The sequence below is a fragment of the Euprymna scolopes genome, chromosome 45 (genome assembly GCF_053919585.1).
Source record: "Euprymna scolopes isolate OS-2025 chromosome 45, ASM5391958v1, whole genome shotgun sequence".
Lineage (NCBI taxonomy): Eukaryota > Metazoa > Mollusca > Cephalopoda > Sepiida > Sepiolidae > Euprymna > Euprymna scolopes.
This window is the reverse complement of record NC_136526.1, coordinates 37,361,413-37,384,791: the sequence shown is the minus strand read 5'-3', so window position 1 is coordinate 37,384,791 and position 23,379 is coordinate 37,361,413. Positions and strand designations below refer to the sequence as shown.

General features: G+C 34.2%; 1 protein-coding gene across 1 annotated transcript in view; it reads left to right on the top strand.

Moving 5' to 3' along the window:
• The window catches only part of LOC145269452 (aladin-like), a 117,674-nt gene that overhangs the window by 40,294 nt on the left and 54,001 nt on the right, over positions 1 to 23,379 (top strand). The window contains exons 8-10 of the mRNA XM_080125128.1: positions 4,342 to 4,425; positions 10,629 to 10,749; positions 15,851 to 15,975. Coding sequence (XP_079981254.1) covers positions 4,342 to 4,425; positions 10,629 to 10,749; positions 15,851 to 15,975 — 330 coding nt within the window. The remainder of the gene's footprint in view (positions 1 to 4,341; positions 4,426 to 10,628; positions 10,750 to 15,850; positions 15,976 to 23,379) is intronic.

Below are 23,379 nucleotides of genomic sequence, written 5' to 3'. Positions count from 1 at the left end.
TGATTAAAAAAAATATTTGAAAACTACATCTGATTAAAAAATTTTTGAAAACTACATGTGGTTAAAAAATTTTTGAAAACTACATGTGGTTAAAAAATTTTTGAAAACTACATCTGGTTAAAAAAATGTTGAAAATTACGTCTGGTTATAAAAATTTTGGAAACTACATGTGGTTAAAAAAATTTTGGAAACTACATGTGGTTAAAAAAATTTTGGAAACTACATGTGGCTAAAAAAAATTTTGGAAACTACATCTTGGCATTGTAGTAAGTACACCATGTTTGGATGAACATAAACTACATAGAAAATTTAATCAGTAAAGTTTTTTTTTTCTCCTTTAGTCATAATAACATAAAAAATTTTAAAACTACATCTGCTTAAAAAAAAACACATCAAACGATTAACCATACTGAAACCAGCAACCTCTTAGTTTCATAAATATTATGTTTTTGAAAATCTTACAATTGGTTGATGGATGTAATTAAAAAATTTAATCATAATAATTAGTGATGGAGCAATTTTTTTTTTTTTTTTTCTATTATCTTTCTCGATTTTGTACTAAATTTCCGATTCCAATACAATTACTAATTCCAATTCTTTATAAATCTGTAAATATTTAACTATAAAGTTATTTTTTCCTGATTACTATAAAAACACATCTTAAATGTGCACATATTGAATGAAAATAGACTTAGCACTTGCATAAGTCTACTTCTAAAAAGTCTAAAATTATAAGAGAATTCAAGTATATAAGGATGAAAAAAAGAAAGCCTTAACTAAAATTGTTAGATAGAAGAAGGGGATCATCAGCTGCTTACCATGTAGCTGTTTTAGATATATATATATATACAATAGCGTCCCAAAATTAAGGAATGGTTAATCATTTTGTTTTTTAATTACTTCTAACTTTATGAAAATGGAAAAAAAAAATTTTGGTTAATTTTCCAATGTTTAATAATAGTAGTTAAATAAAAAATATACTTTTTTTATTTTGAAAACATATTTTTTTTTTTACATTTAAATAAATTTAATTAAATTATAGGCGTCCGAAAGTTAAGGAACGGGGGAAATTATTAACGAAAGAATAAAGAATTCTTTCAGTATTTAGTGAAAAGCCCCTTGTTTTCAATCACACTATGGCATCTTTTGCTGCAAGACAGAACCAATCATTCACATGTTATAGGTGAGATATTATTCCAGGATGTTTTCATACATCCCCATAAATCATCAAGATTTTTGGAGGGGTTTTTCTGTGATCTTATCACCAATAATTTTTCAAACATTTTCAATTGGATTCAGGTCTGAGCTGGCCAATCCATAACGCAAATATTGGATCTATTTAGCTCTTCTAAAACTATTTTTGCTTTATGGCACGGTGCGTTGTCTTCCATAAAGATCTCAGAATTAGAAAGATTAGGAACCACATTTCTTCTAATCAATTCTCTGTACATTCGGGCATTAACTTTTCCATGAATTCTCACAAGAGGGCCAGTTCCTTTTTAAGATATAATGCTCCGTACCATTATACTGCCCCATCCAAATTTTACTGTACTTTTAACGCACTTAGGAGACAGTCTTTCTCCATTTTTTCTTTTGACATGTTGTCTCTTATCTGATCTGAAAAGATTGAATTTAGAGTCATCACTAAAATGAACCCTCTCCCATTTTTTTTCTCCCAAAAACAAATATTTTTCGGCAAATAACAATCTGGCCTTTCTATTTTTAATAGAACTTAAAGGCTTTGAGCATAGACTTCTTGAAAATAATCCAACTTCGTTTAATCTTCGTGAGATCGTTTGTCGGGAAATTTTTTGTCCAGTTTCGGATGTAAAATCCCGTGATATCGACGCCGCAGTTTTAAAGTTATCAGAAGGAGATTTTTCTATCTTTCCTCTTAGTTGTTATTTGGAGTCGGACCGATTTTCTTTTCAGTCAATGGTAAACCTTTTTTTTCTATTTTCAATAACCTGAAAAACGCTTTTAGACCTTTTCAATATTTTAGCAATCTCCCCTATGGACTTTTTTTTTTCATCATAATGGTCACAAATAAGCTGTTTTTCTTGTATAGATAGCTTTTTCGAATCTTCGGAGTCAACATTTTGTTAAGTTGTTATTAAAATTGCTAAAGTTTGTATTAATTTTCTGCGTTCCTTAAGTTTTGGATGACTGTAATTTAACTAAATTTATTTATATGTAAAAAAACTAATATGTATTCAAAATCAAATATAAAAAAAATATATTTTATTTAACTATCATTATTAAACATTGGAAACTTCACCAAAATTTTTTTTTCTTTTCCATAGATAATGTTAGAAGCCATTCAGAAAGAAATGGTCGACCGTACCCTTTTGGACACTACTGCATGTATATATATGTATATATTTTACGTGGAAATATATTTTGTTATAATATATACCAATCCTTATTTAAGAAGCTCAATGTAATTACAGAGCAATATAGTAAATAAATGACAAAAGACAATATTCCAAAGTTCATGATGTTGACCATCTTATAATTTATTCCTTTAATTCAGTTGACTTTTACAATTCTTGACAGTATCTGTTTAATAGCGCAAAATCAATCACCTTATTATATCAATCCGTGAATCTATTTTGCCCTTAACTCATCAGAAGAAATAGCAACAATCAATCCATCAAAAGGAAATAAAGTGTGTTGATTGATATAATAATTGATTGATTTTGCGCTACAAAATAGAAACTATCAAGAATTGTAAATGGTCAATATCATGAACTTTGGAATATAGTCTTTTGTCATTTATTCACTATATATATATATATATATATATATATATATATATATATATATATTTAAAGATGATAATTAAAGCACATTATAATAAAATATTAAATAATAGCAATGAAAACAACAAAATAAACAATAAAAATGTGGACATCATGACAAAAATAAAACTAACACAAAGAACGCACATGTAACTAGTAGAAATAATAATAAACCAACTCCGGACAACAACAAACATAGTAGAAATAAAAATAAAAATACCAATAACGAACAAGATAAATGCAACTGTAGATCCCGCACACTTTGCCCACTTCAAAATAAATGTCTAATCAAAAGCATAGTTTACAAAGCTACAATATTTGTGAAAGAAAACCTGAATAACAAGAAATATTACGTAGGTATGACTTCCTTAGATTTCAAAACCCGATATTATGACCACAAAACTGCGTTCAAAAATAAAAAACACCAAATGAAAATGACACTAGCAAACAAATACTGGGAACTCAAAGAAAGCGGACGTTCGCCGGTAGTCGAATGGAAAATAGTAAGACAAGCAAACACATGCAGAGACCTAGACGATCCATGTAGATTATGCCTTCATGAAAAATTTACTATCTTATACTTTAAAGAACCCCCACATCTATTAAACTGTAGGAGAGAAATAGCGAACAACTGTGTACACAAGATAAACTTTACTCTAGGATAGCGATACAAAATAATTTAAAAATTAACAATAACAATAGAAAATAAACAAATAAAATAAACATAGACATAAATTATCATACAGATATACATATAAACTAACATAATAAAAAAAATTAATAAAAACACATTTAACTACACCTAGGGTTAAAAATAGATCAAATCACTAGATATCTACGCTTCCCGCTAAAAAAGCACACATAAAGGAAAGGATGAACCCAAGGTCAACTGGGCCTTTGCCCTGTAAGTGCCTGCGCATTGGCTGATTAGGAAGGGAGTGGTGGAAACTAGGTAGCTGATTGGCTAACTAAAAACATAATAGAATGTGTGTATATAAAAACGTGAGACAACCACAACTCCTCGCATAAGCCTAATGAATCCTAGCATGGATGAAATGCAGAATATTCTGTGTAGCTTAATTGCCATATATATTTTTATAACTTTATATATATAAAGTTATAAAAATATATATGGCAATTAAGCTCTATATATATATATATATATATATGAGCAAACAGTTAATGAAATATGTTAAAAACACTTTGAAATGAGTTAAAAACATATTTAATCTGAAAAGGAAACACTAGATAAATGGATAGTCCTTAATCCACGGAGTTTCGAAGAAATACTCTCCTTCTCATCAGAGGGTAGGAATTAGCAAAATGCAGGATCGGATTTTGCATGCAGAAGTATTTGATGAAACAACAAATAAGTCAAAGATCTTACTTGATATATATAATGCTGTATTGTTGATTTAGATAACAGTAATTTATTTCTATAGATATAATAAACGAAGAAAACTTTCACATTTATTCATTTTAGATTCTGAAATATTCTTTTCTTTCTATTTTAACAATGTTTTCTCTTTCTCCTTTTCAGGCCGCACTCAGCTTCAGTATTGGCCGTAGCTTGTCGTTCTTGTATTCTTATTTGGCATGTGGATCCAATGTCTCTGGCAGAAAGGTAAAGCAATAACTACTGATCTTTTTCAAAAAAAAACAAATGTGCCGTTTTTTACTGATAACTGAAGGCCTAATCCATTTTAAGATTCTTTAAATTTAAAAAAAACTTTTATAAAATGACCTTTCTAAAATAATGTTTTCATTATTCGAAAATTTTATTTTCTGGAAAAGAAAAAAAAAATTTTTATAAAATGACCTTTCTAAAATGTTTTCATTATTCGAAAATTTTATTTTCTGGAAAAGAAAAAAAAAATTTTTATAAAATGACCTTTCTAAAATAATGTTTTCATTATTCGAAAATTTTATTTTCTGGAAAAGAAAAAAAAAATTTTTATAAAATGACCTTTCTAAAATAATGTTTTCATTATTCGAAAATTTTATTTTCTGGAAAAGAAAAAAAAAATTTTTATAAAATGACCTTTCTAAAATAATGTTTTCATTATTCGAAAATTTTATTTTCTGGAAAAGAAAAAAAAAATTTTTATAAAATGACCTTTCTAAAATAATGTTTTCATTATTTGAAAATTTTATTTTCTGGAAAAGAAAAAAAAAATTTTTATAAAATGACCTTTCTAAAATAATGTTTTCATTATTCGAAAATTTTATTTTCTGGAAAAGAAAAAAAAAATTTTTATAAAATGACCTTTCTAAAATAATGTTTTCATTATTCGAAAATTTTATTTTCTGGAAAAGAAAAAAAAAGTTTTTATAAAATGACCTTTCTAAAATAATGTTTTCATTATTCGAAAATTTTATTTTCTGGAAAAGAAAAAAAAATTTTTTATAAAATGACCTTTCTAAAATGTTTTCATTATTCGAAAATTTTATTTTCTGGAAAAGAAAAAAAAAAATTTTATAAAATGACCTTTCTAAAATAATGTTTTCATTATTCGAAAATTTTATTTTCTGGAAAAGAAAAAAAAAGTTTTTATAAAATGACCTTTCTAAAATAATGTTTTCATTATTCGAAAATTTTATTTTCTGGAAAAGAAAAAAAGAATTTTTATAAAATGACCTTTCTAAAATGTTTTCATTATTCGAAAATTTTATTTTCTGGAAAAGAAAAAAAAAATTTTTATAAAATGACCTTTCTCAAATAATGTTTTCATTATTCGAAAATTTTATTTTCTGGAAAAGAAAAAAAAAATTTTTATAAAAAGACCTTTCTAAAATAATGTTTTCATTATTCGAAAATTTTATTTTCTGGAAAAGAAAAAAGAAATTTTTATAAAATGACCTTTCTAAAATAATGTTTTCATTATTTGAAAATTTTATTTTCTGGAAAAGAAAAAAAAAAATTTTATAAAATGACCTTTCTAAAATAATGTTTTCATTATTTGAAAATTTTATTTTCTGGAAAAGAAAAAAAAAAAAAATTTTAAATACACTTTGTTAATAAATTGTTTGGTTTTAAATCATACGTTCCGGTTGTTTTTCTGACATTATAAAAAAAAAAAGAAATTTAAATGTACATCAGTTGTCTGCCCTTGATTCTGCTATGATCGCTACTTTTTCCCCCTTTATCTGACACTGAATAAAACTTTGATTTTCTTGAATTAAAAAAGAAAATACTTGATCAAATTACATGATTTTCGGAATACTTCATCTTCATTCCTTGACTGGTACAAGTGCCGATCTGAATAAGCCAAGAAGGACCAAATTTATTTATTTATTTTTTTTTTTTTTTACATAGGCATAACCACTTATCAAGACCCAGAGACCACTCGAGGATAAGGATTAAGAATGTACAGTAGTCAATTGGACAATATAGTAATCGTTAGTAATGGAAATTCGGTAAATTTGTTAACTTAAGTGAAACGACTCATTAAGAACTTGTTTACGTTGGACTTGAAGACAACCATATTGTAGTCAGCTGGAAAGCATGAAAACGGAAGACAATTCCACAGGCGTGCAGTTCTAAGAAGCAAGCTTTGTTCATGGAATCTACGTTTAGGTTTAGGCACAGATAAAGAGTAGGGGAAATTATTTATAGTGTTTTCATCTAGAGTGTTTCTTGTGAAAGTTTGGCGGGGGGGGGGGGGCATAGATTAAAGCTCAGTTGAGCACTTTCCATGAAAATAATGATAAAGCAGAGACAAGCTCGCAACATCTCTTCTGTGAGATATATGTGACTAAATATATTTTGTTTGTTTCAGTAAAGTTTTGTTTCATTCATTTTTTTTTATTATAATTCGGACGACTTTAAATTTGCGATTAATGCTCATTGAATGTTATAACGTGAAATTTAAATTTATTTGGAAAATCAAATAAGAGACGTGTTACATTTAACACATTAAAGCCAAATAACAACACAAATTTTTGTTTTAACTTTTATAAAATAAACGAATGGTTATTTTTAAAGAGGGAGATATATTTCGGAGATATACACTCCTTTTTCAATCTGTGTGTATATATATATATATATATATATATATATATATATATATATATATATATATATAAAATAAAAATTACAATTAAATTTACCAAAATGATCCAAGATGGTAAAACTAAATTTACTTTAAGGGAATGTGTTCTAATGAAATAACATTTGCACTTGTAATTTTTATTTTTTATATATATATATATATATATATATATATATATATATATATATATATATATATATATATAATGAAATAAGAATTACAGTTAAGTTTACAAAAATGATCCAAGATGGCAAAACTAAAGTATATTATAAATATTAAAGAATTAATATTTATAAAGTAATCTCAACCAAATGTAAAAGCTCGATAAAACCAAATAGAGGATAGAGCTTATAATATGAGCAAACAGTTAATAAAACATGTTAAAAAACACTTTGAAAAAGAGTTAAAAACATATTTAATCTGAAAAGGAAACACTTGATAAGTGGATAGTCCTTTTCCGCAGAGTTTCGAAGAAATACTTTCCTTTTCATCAGAGGGTAGGATTTAGCAAAATGCAGGATCGGATTTTGCATGCAAAAGTATTTGATGAAACAACAAGTAAGTCAAAGATCTTACTTGAAAACCAAAAAAGTGAAGCAGAGGGAATATGGTGAAGAAAAAGGTGATTACACATGAATGGATAGTCTGGTGGAAGATAAATAATCCAGTGACAGTAAAATCCAAATATATAACTTCAAGAAAGTTAATTGAATTTCCATTTGCACAAGTAAACTTCAAGGAAATCCTGTAATTGGAAGATGGTCCAAAATAATCCAAAGGCAGAAATCCATGGAATAATTCACAAAAATGTGTATAAGGGAAAAAGGGGAAAAAATTCCAATAATATTAATAAAAGAAAAATAAGATATGCTTTTCACTCTACTGCTGAGACATAAATATAAATAAGAAAGATCAGGGAAGAAAAAAAAAAATAAATTAGTGATAGAATTAAATATAAAATAGAAAAACAAATGTCAAAAAAAAAATTGCGTTGTTATTTGGCTTTAACGTGTTAAATGTAACACGTCTCTTATTTGATTTTCCAATTTCACTCAACGCCTTTTAATTGATAAACCTACCCAGACTTTTAAATATATTTGTATTGATTTATAAAAATTTTTATATAATTAGTTTCAAATTATTTTACTTGATTAATAAATGCAATTTTTGGGTTGTCCTAATTATAACTTTTTTTTGCTTTTTTTGTTAAACCTTGGTACCTTTTGCCACATTCAGGTTTTAATTAAATATTTATAGATGTACGAAGCAAAACTAAAAATGAATGAAACTATATGAAAAGTTTTGTTTCGTTTCTTAAAAAAAAAAATGAAAATAAATTAGTAAGTATTTCGAACAAAATGAATCTAACCCTACAAAATTCCCATATAGGTAAGTAAACTTTGAGGTGTTATGTGAAATGACAGACAAAACTGATTCGCAAGCAGTAAATTATTACCCCATTAACAGACAAATTATTTATGACAAGACAAATGCCTACCAGCCTATCTCTAGCTGACCTACTGGCACTTTAAATTAGAGGAAAAAATGTTGGTTGATTCATTTGGAGGTGGGAGGGGGTGTGGGGCTCCAAAAAACATGGAAAGCACTCTTACTGATAATCACATCTAAAGAGTTTAACCTAAACTCTCGCACAGTTATAAGTTTAGTTGTAAGTGCGACTGCATTAAGCCAAACCGCATACATTTAAACAAAATAGGCCCCTCATGCGACTGCTACAAGTTATTTAAGAATCTATTTATTTATACAGTAGAACCTCGGGATACGGTGGCCCTAGGATATGTTTTTTCAGGTTACAATGTGGAATACAATGTTTTTCCGGCTTCTGGTTACGGTATAGCAATGGCCAACGACTCTTTATCTGAGAGTCCATCTTTCAAACTCCTTGGCCTAACGTTCACAGGAAACATGAGTTGGAACAATTACATTGAAGGCATTGCCAGGGCCGCTGCAAGAAAGGTAGGCTCTCTCTACCGTGCTAGAAAACTACTAACACCCGAAAGTATCCTGTACCTCTATAAGGCCACCATTCGCCCATGTATGGAGTATTGCTGCCACATCTGGGTTGGTGCATCTGCTACTAGTCTCTCGCTCCTTGACAAGGTTCAAAAGAGAGTCGCAAACCTGATAGGCCCTGAACTGGCATCTAAGCTTCAGCCTCTGTCCCATCGACGAAATGTTGCATCCCTCTGCCTTTTCTACAAGTATTTTAGTGGTGAATGCTCTGACGAACTGCAATCACTTGTGCCCCCACGACGTGAGCACCCTCGATAAACCCGACAGGCTACTAGATCCCACCCCCACACTGTAGAGGTCCCTAGATATAAAAGATCTTTTTACTCCAATAGTTTCTTCCCCAGAACCGCAAGACTCTGGAATTCCATTCCAGGTCCCTGCTTCCCCAACAGTACTGACGTGCAGAAGTTCAAGTGTAACGTGAACCGACACCTTGCTGCCCAAATCCCTACATAGTACCCCAGTAGTTGTTGCCCCTGATAGTAGCCCCCTACACCAAAGTGGCAATTTGCCTTGTTTTGGGGTGAAAATGTAATAAAAAAAAAAAAAAAATTTGCCCCGCCTTACGGTGTTATTTATAATGTTATTTGATTATATACATGTGTATTATGTACGGTATTTTGTTACTAAATTTTGATGCCGTATCACAGAGTTCTACTGTATATTGGTATCCACTATAAGTAATGTATCAATAGATCGGCTAACAAACGAATTTTGGTTCTGTAAGTTCTTATGTTTGTATGGAAGACAGAATCTGCCGTGACCATTATTTTTTTTTTAATGTTTTCTGTTTGATTAGAGATTTCAGAATTGTTGCTATCATGAACAGGGCAGTTGATAATAAATAGCAACAATTCTTGCTACAAGTAAGATGGGCTCTCTTTACCATGCTAGAAAAGTACTCCCACCTGACAGTATCCTGTATTGCTACAAAGCCACCATTCACTTTTTTTTTTTTTTTTTTTTTTTTTACACACGGTGGTCACCACTTATCAAGGCCCGGAAGCCACTCAGGGATAAGGGTTATTAAGTACGAAGTATTGTTACCACATCTGGGCTGGTGCATCTATTGCTAGTCCTCACTCTTTGACAGGATCCAAAAAAGAGTTTCCAACCTAATAGGCCCCACACTATGAGCAAACTCCAACTACCGTCCCATCGCTGCAAGGTTGCATCCCTGTGCCTATTTTACAAATATTCTACTGGAATGTGCTCCGACAAACTCCTAACACTTGTGACTCCTTCGTCAACGTAAATAATCCTGACTAATTTGATGAGCAGCAACATCCCGTTTATTTATTCTAGAGATCCGTGGATGCCAGAAAGCTTTCTACTCTAACAGTTTCTTCCCTCGGGTTGGTAGACTTTGGAATCCATTCTCTGTTTCCTGATTCCCTGACCGTACTAACATGCAGAAATTTAAATGTAATGTGAACAAACATCTCTCAGGGAAACTCTCTACATAGTGTCACTGTACTCATAGTCCAAAATAGTAGTGCCTTACATCCAAGTGGCAATATTACTTTGTTTGGTGTGAATTAGATTAAAAAAAAAAAAGAACTAAACTTTATTAAATTGCATTTTATTTTTTATTTTTTTTTAACTTTAACTCAAATCTAATGTTGGTTAAGATATTTTGTAATGTCTATTTTTTTTCTCTTTTTTTTTTTTTTTTTTTTTTTTTTGTGTGTTACTTCTAACCCTAACCCAACTTCTGGTTATTTTTACTTTTTTTTATTAGACCTTCGGCGAGTTGTGTTCAGGTACTTCAACAAGACAACCACTTCCCCGTCTTCAGTCTTGGATGGAACCCAAGTGGCGACCTATTGCTTTCTGTCTCGCCTACAGACACTGCCATTATGGTAGGTTAGCATTTTCAGTTCTTGTGTAACATCACAGGCGAGAATTCTTTGACACCCCCTCCTCCCAACAAATCCCCGCGGCATCTTATAAATCAGCCATTCTCAACCTTTCTTCTATCGTTGATTCCTCATCTTTATGTATTTCTCCATTTACCCCTTGCTTGCGGGCTTTGGGGAGTGTGGAGCCACCCTTTAATTGCCATTGCTCCCAGGTCCACTCTGATCCGGAGTGGTAGTACCTGTTAGGGTCCCAACTATGGGTTAAATAGAATCTGACTTGAAAAAAAAATATACTCCATTAAAAATCGTTCCTCAAAATAACTAGATTCGTCATTAAATAACTTGAAAAAGGTTGATATGCCGTAAAACAAAAACAACCAATCATCTTTATGTAATTCTCCATTTACCCCTTACTCCCATACAAACTGGTCCTGGATATGACCTTCAACTATATCCGATGGTGAGGCCCCAGCTTGCGGGCCTTGAGGAGTGTGGAGCCACCCTTTAATTGCCATTGCTCCCAGGTCCACTCTGATCCGGAGTGGTAGTACCTGTTAGGGTCCCAACTATGGGTTAAATAGAAACCGACTTGAAAACAACAAATATATTCTATTAAAAGATTGTTCGTCAAAATCACTGGATTCGGCATTACATAACCTGAAAAGGGTTGATATGCCGTAAAACAAAAACAACCAACAGCCAACCCATAGAAAAACTTCATAGTCATCGTAAAGTGACAGAAAACCAAGAAGGTCAAAAGGGACCTTCTTTATTGTTTAGGATTTTAGGTTTTGTTGCATAGAAATAGTATCATACATTCATATCACAAAAATAAAGAAAATCAAAATGGAGTTAATTTGTATTACAAAAAAATAATGAACAGAAACACCAGAAGCATTATCAGTGAGAACATTGCTGATTCATTGAGTTAATCAGTTTGTTTATGCGAAGAGTTGATTCTGACAATACTAATCTCCTATCATCATCGGCTTTCAGGCAGTTTCTGGCCTTTGTCTTCATTGCTATTAAACTTGAGAACCGATTCACATAAGTACGTAGTGACAAAAGGAGTAACAGATGGAAAGCACACAGAAACTAAGAAGTGGGAATTAATTTGTGAGTTTTATCCACAGATTAACACTAAAGTTTTCAGGTCAAGATCACAGTGTAGTATCTGTTCTGGTGCTGCACTTAATTTTTCTATTATTGGTTAGTGGAGGAGAAATCCTTTATGACTGAGACAATTTTAATTTCTGTTCCTTTCAAGAGTGCCCCATTTGGAGGGAGCTGGATTTTCCCCATATTCAAAGCCGACCTTGTGTCTAACTCTGCCCTCGTGGAGAGGCAAGTAAATAGGAACACTAAATTTTTCTTCTAAGTGTATCAGAAGATTGAAGATCAATTAGTTCATCTTTTACTGGGCTGCCATCTTTTATTTCTGACAGTTAAGTGGCAAAAGATCTTTATTATCCACAAATTTCTATTTTCTATCTATCTATCTATATATATATATATATAATAATTTATAAAATATATATGGCGATTAAGCTACACTGAATATTCTGCGTTTCATCCAACTATAGGATTCGTCAGGCTTATGCGCCAATACTGTCGTTGCTTCTTGTTTTTATACATGTTGGGGATTACTAGTTGGCCACTCAGCTTTCTAGTATCCACTGCGCCCCTTCCTACCAGCCAATGGGCATGCATGGCCAACTAGTAATCCCCAACATGTATAAAAACAAGAAGCAACGACAGAATTCGCGCATAAGCCTGACGAATCCTATAGTTGGATGAAACGCAGAATATTCAGTGTAGCTTAATCGCCATATATATTTTATAAATTACTAACTAGCTCTACCTACGTATTGAGCACTTTTGAAGTAAATACTTAAAGTTTACGCATAAATCTATACTTTCGTATAGTAAATTTATGTGAATAAATGAAATAGTTATTTATATATATATATATATATATATATATATATATATATATATATATAATATACTATACTAGCAGAAGTACCCGTCGTTGACTGGGTTCAAAAACAGCCTAGAGAAAATGGACTGTGATTGATAGGTTATGAAAAGGAGGGAGTTGTAAAGAGATAGGTTTTGATACTCAAAAATTTTACCTTAAGCAAAATATGATGAAAGTACAGATAATTTTCGTGAAAATATATTTTTTTATATCAACTCTGTTTCCATTCGTAGCCAAGAGTGACCAACAAAATGATGATTCCTTACAAAGAGAAAATGTTATATATATAATAATATAAATATACAAGAAATAAATGTTACCATAGTCAATAAAAGTTACTTTTATGGTAGAAAAGTTCTTTGGTTTGTATTTTTAAGTAGTTTGTAAATTTTTTTTTTTTTTAATTCACGAACCGGTTTAAACAAACACCCAATAATTTTATTATACCATATTTCTTCAAACTGAAACATAATTATCAAAGTATACTTACGCAAATAGATATGAAAAGTCTTTGTTAAAGTTTGTGCCATATTTCCATGGAGTATAGGCGCGAACGCAAACCCCACAATTTTATTATACCATCCCTATTTAAGTTGAAACATACTTATCAAAGTATTCCTATGTACATCTATATCAAAAACCCTTGTAAACGTTTTTTTTTTTTTTTTTTCATTTTTTATTTCCATACTTTGGGTGCCAGGCGCGAACGCAGACCCCACAATTTTTATGAACCACCGTTCTGCCAGATCAAACATACCCATTCTTGATCCTCGATACATCTTCTATCATTATATGTAATCAGTTTTTTAAAATAGTCAACCATATAGGAGCCTATTTGTGACCAGACACACACACACACAGACACACAGACGTTCAGCTTTATATTATAGATAATAAAACTCAACTTATGTGTGTGTGTCTTTCTGTCTGTACACAAATAGGTAAAGCAACATCTCTAAATATGGTCTCAAATCATTCGTAGACATTTATGCTGATGACACTACCATCTAACATCGTAATAACACTAACACCTAAGACCGTAAACGACCAAGTTCTCTCCGATTCTTCCTCCTCTGATTTTGAGCACGTGGTACAACAAGGAAAGGAGTGGCTTGTTACTTTTAATTCATCTAAAACCAAGCTTTTATCTTTACATCATCAATGCTCTGATCCCCATCTGGCATCAATTGAAATGAATGACTCTCGTTTGGGGGAGGCCTCATGTTTTGACAAACTTCTGGGTTTGACCTTTACTTCTGATCTTAAATGGAACACGTTTGTTGCCAAGGCCACTGAAAAAATGGTGGGATCCTTCTATCGATCCAGTAGATATCTCACTGCTGATGCAATTCTCTATCTATATAAGAGCAAGGTACGTCCAAGGATGGAGTACTGCTGCCACATCTGGGCAGGAGCTGCTAGAAAGGACTTATCCTGCCTTGATAGAGTTCAAAATAGACCTCGTAGCCTCATAGGAGATTTCCTTTTTTCTTCCCTGCAACCTCTTTCTCACAGAAGAGATGCTGCGAGTTTGTCTCTACTTTATCGTTATTTTTATGGCAAGTGCTCGACTGAGCTTCAATCTATGGTCCCCCCTCGCCAAACTTTCACAACAAACACTTGTCTAGCAGAAAACACTATCAATAATTCCCCCCACTCTTTATCTGTGCCTAAATCTAAACGTAGATTCCATGGACAAAGCTTCTTTCTTAGAACTGCACGCCTGTGGAACTGTCTTCCGTTTTCATGCTTTTCAGCTGACTACAATCTGATTGTTTTCAAGTCCAATGTAAACAAATTCTTGATGAGCCGTTCCACTTAAGTTAACAAATTTACCGAATTTCCATTACTAACGATTACTATATTGTCCAATTGACTACTGTACACTCTTAACCCTTATCCTTGAGTGGTCTCTGGACTTTGATAAGTGGTGATGTCTAATGAAAAAAAATAAATAAATAAATAAAAAAAGATAATAACCCATTACATCCAATGCTTGTGTGAGTTGAATATGAAAAAAAAAAAAAACATTAGAAATATTTTTTAGATAACATCCGTTATGGATTTAGCAGAGAATCAAACAAGCACAAAACAAAAAAAATACAACAAATAAATGTTACCAAAGGCAAGATAAGTTACTCGTCTTTCTCCCTTGTGTGATTGAATCTCCGACCTTCTTCTGGTGTATCTTATTGAACTCTGTATGGAATTTTGTGGCATAATGGATAAATTTCAGTTCTAAATGAAACTCTTCTGGATCCTCAGTGCGGGGCAATATCAAGAATGCAATTGTGAATTTTTTTTTTTTTTTTTTTTTACATAAGCATCACCACTTCTCAAGGACAAGAGGCCACTCGAGGATAAGGGTTAACAAGTGTACAGTAGTAAAATTGGACAATATAGTAATTGTTAGTAATGGAAATTCAGTAAATTTGTAAACAAACGGAACGGCTCATCAAGAACTTGTTTATGTTAGACTTGAAGACAACTATATTGTAGTCAGCTGGAAAGCAGGAAAACGGAAGACAATTCCACAGGCGTGCAGTTCAAAAAAAGGAGCTTTGTTCATGGAATTTACGTTTAGGTTTAGGCACAGATAAAGAGTGGGGGGAATTATTGATAGTGTTTACAGCTAGACGGGTGTTTCTTGTGAAAGTTTGGCGAGGGGGGACCATAGACTTAAGCTCAGTCGAACACTTTCCATGAAAATAACGATACAGCAGAGACAAACTCGCAACATCTCTACTGTGAGATAGAGGTTGCAAGGAAGAGAAAAGGACATCTGCTACGAGGCTACGAAGTCTATTTTGAATTATTAAGACTTCTACCAGGGATGATGAAATTAATTAAATGGATTAAATAAAATGTCCCGTTTAAAATGCAGGCTGATTCCCAAGCCTGGCGAAAAGATTCCCGAGCCGGACGGAAAGATTTCCGAGCCTGGCGAAAAGATTCCCGAACTTGACATAAAGTCGGAAGTTATAGTAACTGCAACATTGTGAAAATGACACTCAAGATGAGAATAGTAGCTTGAATAATCCAAGTTTTTTGGGGTTTTTTTTCATGTTTGTTTTTTACTATTTCTATTGATTCTATTTTTCATCAATTTTTCTTGTCTAGGTGTGGAATGTTGCTATGGAAACAGCGATACCTTTGCGACGTATTGGTGGTGGTGGAAACACAATGTTAGCCTGGTCCCCAGACGGCTTTCGAGTGATGTCTGCATCACCTTCTTCCATTTTCAGGTAAATTTTTTTTCTCCTTTTATTGTCAGTAAGTTAACACATGAATATTGTCATATGATTTGATGCATGCTGATGCGACGAGGAAAAGTAGTAGTTGTAAAGCCAATGTAGGTATAAACTTTATCATTTTTATGAGGTTGCATTCTCCAAAAGATATATATATATTGGTAATAACTTGTATATAAGTGTATTAGTATAAATGAGTATATTTTTTGAGTGTGCATCAGGTTCTACGGGTCCTGGATATGACCTTAAACTATATCCAGTGGTGAGGCCCCAGCTTGCGGGCTTTGGGGAGTGTGGAGCCACCCTTTAATTGTCATTGCTCCCAGGTCCACTCTGACCCAGAGTGGTAGTACCTGTTAGGGTTCCAACTATGGGTTAAATAGAAACTGACTTGAAAACAACAAATATATTCTATTAAATTTTTCTTCCGAATCTTTGGATCGGCATTAAATAACCTGAAAAGGGTTGATATGCCGTAAAGCCAGCAACCAATCAATCAGGTTCTACGCACATTTGGGTTTATTGGCTCACGTATTCTATGTATATAAAATGTATGTGCATACTTGCCTGAGTTTGAGTAGCAATGCCAAAAAGTGACTTTGTTGAACAGTTAACATTTCTCGACTTTGTTGGGATACGTTGTCCTCTTCACTTTTAAAAGTAAGTTTCCATAGGAACACGTTAACTTAATATTTTTTAAAGCAATGAAAATTGGTTTAAACCTCAAATCTTACAAGCCTGTGTCAAATTAACCAATCTATATATCTATAAAAGTGAACATATCTGTATGTGTGTGTGTGTGTGTGTGTATACATTTCCCTATGCAATAACTCTGTCAATTTTCAATCTACAGACTCAAAATTTTATATACAGGGTACTGAAATTTGGCTGTTAAGGGGTCAAAGTTCAACGATTTGACCTTTGAAAACTCTACCAAACTCCTCCGCCAGTTTTGGGTCTAAACACTTTAAATTTTAGATATAGGTTCCTTGGACATGGATCTAACTTAATAACTTGATTTGAGCCCAAAACAATAAATGTTAAGGGGTCATAATAGGGTTCAAAGTTGAAAAAATTGACTGCTTTTTTTTTTTTTTTTTTTTTTTTTTTTTTTTTTGCTCAACATACACCTCCAAACGCCAGGCTGAAATGCTAGTCTTATAAAATAGTGACCTGATCAATGTAATCAGAGTTCTTCAGAGATAAAACCTAAAGGAACCCATGAACATATGCGCAACACCTGCCTCCCCCACCCCCATCTCCGTGCCTTTGGCCGTAGGATACAAAATGAGAAGAACACTCAAAATGTGTGTACAAGCTCCATCAGCTTGTGTACATCTACAGACAAACTATGAATGCCTACTGGAGAGAACTTGAATTGTTATGACATAGGCAGAACAGAATGAACTAGCTATCAAACTGGAGAGGCAGACAAGAGATGGGTGAATATTTATAAAACCTGTCAGAATATGACAAGTTGGATCATAGACACGTTTACCGGAAGAGCTGGTCAGCTGATCGGATCTACGTGTGAATCACATAGATCTGGTTAGCTGGAGATCATTGAGAGTTGGAGTTTGGATGTTGGGCAGAGCAGACAGTTTAACAGGTTGTCCCTTACTTCACTGGGGAGACAGCTGACGTGTCTCAGAATGGCAACTTAGAATTACCCACGCAAGCAAAGAAATTCACTTTCCATTCTTCTGCGAGCAACACCTGGAAAGTGAATAAAAAACAATATAAAACCAACCAGCGTTCTCGGAAGTGGGTGATATTTGTCCAAACAGGTTCCAGTTTCCCCTCCAAGAACAAGATGAATTCGAGGTGGACAAGATCAACGACGCATGACGTTAAAGTATGTCAAAAATCATCATCATCGGCGGTCACTCGTGTCCGAGTAAGACTGTCCTCCGTTGTGGCTTCTGTGGGTCCTCAGGTGAGCATAGAGCCCAATCCTAGGCCCAATTTGTCTTGTGCAATTTGGGCAGATAAAGGTAGCGGTGGTGGGGTGGGGTTGGGTGTGTCTGGTTGATAATCTGTCCTTTCTGTGCTTGCGTTTATCCTCAGCAGCTTGATTTAGGTCACTACTATAAAGCGCAGCACCTTCGTGGACAGCGCTCCTCCATGCCAACCTGTTCCCAGCCACGTCCTCCCATGTCTCAGGGTCCATGTGAAACCGCTTTAGATTTACTTTGATGTTGTCCTTATACCTCATCTTTTGGCCACCCTGGGCACACTTTCCCTCAACAAGCTGAGAGTAGAAAATCTGTTTTGGGAGGCGGAGATCCGGCATTCGGACAACATGACCAGTCCATCTGAGCTGGCGTTGAGCAACAGTAGCGGTGATAGTGGGAATGTCAGCCTCACTCAGGACGCTGGTGTTGGTGCGTCGGTCCTTCCAACTAATTCTGAGGATTTTTCGGAGGCATCTTTGGTGGTACGTCTCCAGGGTTTTTACGTGCCTCCTGTATGTGGTCCAGGTCTCTGATCCATAGAGAAGAGTGGGCAGCAAGACAGCTTTGTATACCATGATTTTGTCAAAAATACATGTATCACACACACACGCCCGCATATGAACAATTAAATATGAATATATCATAAATAGACAGCAACAACAATTCTAGGGTTCAAATAGTGAAGAAGCACAATAGACATTTAGTGACACATATACACATTAGGATGAACCCTTCGTCTCAAATACGCATATCAACATTTAGACGATTATACAACATACACCGTTTTGGTGCCTTTTTGGTACACCATTATATAATAGAATGCCTACTAGACACTATATTTTTCCCAACAAGTAAACCCTGACTAAATATTCAAAATCACATATTCGCAACCCAAATAAGATCTCTTCGGTATGGATAATCCACATTAGTTTATAAAGGGAATGGTGCACTTTCTCTAAGAGATGTTGCTCAAATAGCAGTGTGAAGCTGGATACTCCACCAGATTAGATGAATTCTTGTCCTGGAAACCAATCAGACCAAGAGACTAAAAAAAAAAGATGTACTGTCTTCTATAAATATAAAAGCGAAAATGTATGCATGTCTGTATGTGTGTTCGCTTTTTCTGTATGTCTACAAAAGGCTTTTTTTCAGAGAAGCGGTCGCTCGTTTCACAACTTTTTAAAACTTCTCGCGGTGGGGCAATGGTTAACGTCGCACATTTTTTTTTTTTTTTTTCACACTTTAATTTACAACTTTGCCTCAAGGGTTCGGGTTCGATCCTCATACTTACCTACCAAAACATTTTTTTTTTAAACCCCCCACTCCTGGAGTTTCCACACACACCTCCAAACACCCGGGCAACGCCGGGTACCCCTCGCTAGTCTATAAATATAAAAGCGAAAATGTGTGTATGTATGTGTGTTTGTATGTGTCGCAAAAACTTTCGACACTGGCCACAGATTTTCGCCAGATAGGTATCATTTTAAAGCTCCAACCTTCGCCCTACAAATATTGAAAAATTGGCCAAAAACATTAACTCCTTCACCCTAAAGTCATAAGTTTTGTACAGGGAGGGGTGCCGAAAAAATTGTTCCTTCATTTTCTCTGCTCCTGCTACTACGACAGTGACGTCATGTTTGACGTAGAAAATGTTCGCGTTAGTTTAAACCACCTGCAAGTTTTTTTAAAGCTTTAATTTTATCCGTTATTAAGTGTGTGTCTCTTTGGCGTAGGAGTAACGTGTCGGGCATTTTTTTCCGCCTTAGCCTCGATGTTTCGGGTTTGAGCCTGTCTTTCTACCTAAACTTTTTTCCTCTTTTGCACTTTTTTTTACGTTTGTTCGCTGTTTTGCTTTGTTTTGGTTTTTCAAATTTTTTTTAACATCATGTTTTTTTTTTATAATATTAAAACAGGGTCAGTTTCTCCTACATACACCCCCCCCCAAACACATGGATAATGCCGGGTACCCCCGCTAGTCTATAAATATAAAAGCGAAAATGTTTGTGTGTGTACGTTTTCGTGTATGTCCAAGAAAGGCTTTTTTCCAAGAACTGATCAGTCGCCTCACAACTTCTTAAAACTTTTTATATCGCACCTAAATGATAATATCTACGAGTTAACAACCGAGGTCGCCTATCTATTTAATTTGCTCGATTTTGAAAAGATAAATATGCAACAATTTTCGATCGGCGCATGTGCATTAAGCTTTTTTGTATAAAAAAAAAGAAGCGAACAGGCTCGCGGTAAATAAAACACTGTTCCGCACTCAATGTTGACGTCATTAACGGACACCTGCCGTTAAACGTCACGCATTTTTTTTTACACTTTATTATTTTCCAACTGCGCGTCAAGGCTTCGTCTTTTTTTTTTTTTTTTTTAAAACAAACACCCGGGACACCTGGCCAACGATTGTTCTTTTCATTCACCCAAAAACACACACACTTACAAACACCCGGGCAACGCTGGGTACCGCCCACTAGTCTATATATAAAAGGCAAAACGCACGCGAGAGTTTTTGTATGTCCAAGAAAGGCTTTTCTCGTTGGGGGGGGCAGTACTATCGCTTAGAAGGATTTATTTACAGCGACTATTACAAAATTATTGCTATTTTGGCTTCTCACGTGTTGATTCGGCTTTTTCGTATAAAAGCGAAACTGATGTGAAACTAATGAGCAGTTCTCAGCTAGCCCCGGAACAACGTCCAGAAAGCAAGGGACGTTTGGTTAATGTCGATTTTTATCATCATATCAGACAATTGCTTTCATTTGGACACTCCCCTAATAAACGGAGGAGGTGGTTTTCCCCAACACGTAGGGGAAACAAAGCCAGACAAAGTTGGGTAAAAAAAAAAAAAACCTCAAAAGAACTATCCCGTGATGTTTGACCTCAATTTTAACTCCTTCACTTTTTAATCGCTAAATTTAACGCCTCACATTGTTTCCGTCACCGTAGCGCAGGTGTATGTCGTCAGCCTATTGGCCTCAAGGCTCTGGGTTCGAGCCTACCTTTTTCTTTTACACCTACAAAAGATTTTTTTTTCCATTTTTAAAATTGCTGTTTTCTTGTTTTATTTTTTAAAGAAGTTTTATATCATTTTTTTTATTTTTTAAAGAAGTTTAACATCGTTTTTTTTTTTTTGTTTTTTTTAATATTTAAACAGGGTTAAGTTTCCTTTCTGTTCTGCTTTACCCCCCCCCCCCAACACACACACCTACAAACACCCGGGTACCCCCGCTAGTCTCATATATAAAAGGCAAAATGTGTGTGTTTGTATGTCGTGCAAAAACTTTCGATGGATGCATCGGAACGTGACAAAATCAGTACCGTTTTTAAGCTTGGTCTTTCGGACGACAAATACGAAAAATTGGCCATAAACATTAATTCCTTCACCCTAAGCTTGGACGCTTTATACAAGGAGGGGGTCACTTTTTTCGTCAACATTTTTGCGAGTCATCGTCTCTGTTAGATTAACTACCCTTAATTCGAATGCTTGCAACGTCGGTTTCGTGATGGACGCATCAGCTAAGACGTTAGGTTTTTTTTTTCCACCTTCTTTTCCTCCTTCATGTTACGGGTTCAAGCCTGTCTGCCTACTACCACTTCCTTTTTTTTTTTTATAAACACCTCTCTCCATCCGGGCTTCCTACTGTTGTTTTGATTTCCCTCTCCATACCTCTGCTACAACCACTTTCTTTCTTTCTTTTTTTTTTCTTTTTTTTTTTTTTTTTTAAATTTTTTCTTTTTTATTTTAAACACCTGCTCCACCCCCACTCCCAGGTTTCTTACTATATCACTTCTGTATGCCCAGGCAACACCGGGTACCCCTGCTAGTTGTTTATGTATCAAATGTTAACATATTTTTTTGAAAACTAGAATTTTAGCTGGAAAAAAGCCTTTCGAAGAACTGTTTACATATATGTGTCTGGCCGGTGATCATCTAGCGATTAAAATGGACAGTTAATTCAGTTATCAATGAATACAAGACACTTTGTTTATAAGAAAAGACCTAGCTTATTTTACGATGTACTAGCGAGGGGTACCCGGCGTTGCCCGGGTGTTTGGAGGTGGGGGGGGGGTTGAAAAAAAAAAGTAAGTATGAGGATCGAACCCGAACCATTGAGGCAAAGTTGTGAAAAAAAAACGTGCGACGTTAACCATTGCCCCACCGCGACATGCTTACGGAAACAGGTTTGAATTTATTTAATTAGTTGGATTTAGCAGGTGCTCGTTTTAATGAGTTAATGAGGTCAAGTTTGACTGCGGGATAGTATTCATTTACTGCTGAACGCTTTTTTTCCCCTCCCCCAAGATGTTATAGGAAAAAGACTAACCCACATGCGGCGAGCGACAAATATTGAATATTTATCTTCCCGAAATCGAGCAAATTAAATAGACAGGTGAGCTTCGTTGTTAACTGTGAGATATTACGATTTATATGTGATATAAAAAGTTTTTAAAAGTTGTGAACCGACCGAGCGCTTCTCTGAAAAGAAGCCTTTTGTAGACACACAGAAAAAGCGAACACACATACATGATGATGATTGCAACGTCTTGTCAGACGAGTGCCACTCCCTCAGACATGACCTTACATACTGACACACATACATACATTTTCGCTTTTATATTTATAGATTTAATATACACACTTCAACACAATGACGGCGATGGGGTGTTTGTGGTAGTGGTGGTCGCGAACTGTCAACTTGTGTTCCTCTCTCTGACAGCCGTCTCTCTGACTGACTGTCCTTTGTTTATCTTTTTCTTTTATTGATATGTCTTCGACCTATCAACCATTCCTTGCCAGCTTTTGTTTATTGTTTTCCATTCTCTGGGTCAACCTGCATATTGACCTGCTAACCTTTTTTCTGCTCGGATTAGTTTATTGCACTTTTGCTGGTTTTTGGTCTGACCTATGCCAATTGACGTCATGGATCCAGGTCGCTACAAGTCCGGGGATTCCATTGTTTATTTTCGTTTGCCTAGATTTTTTAGTTCGCTTGCACCTCTCCCTAACAGAACTTTAAAAAAAAAAAAAGCCTTGAAAATGGACATTGAAAATCCGTTACATAATTAAAATAAAACATTTTATTAATCTTTTAAATTTGCTAATTTTTTGTTTTATCAATGAATTCTGGCAGATGCAGAGTATCTGCGTTCTCACTTTTTTTTTTTTTTTTATTACATTTACACCCCAAACAAGGCATATTGCCACTTTGTTGTAGGGGGCTACTATCAGGGACATGGGCATCAGGGGTACTGTGTAGGGAGTTGGGCAACAAAGATGTCGGTTCACGTTGCACTTGAACTTCTGCATGTCAGTACAGTTGGGGAAGCAGGGACCCGGCAGAGAATTCCAAAGTTTAGCTGTCCTGGGGAAGAAACTGCTGGAGTAGAAGGCTCACTTACATCTAGGGCTCTCTACTGTGAAGGGGTGGGATTTAGC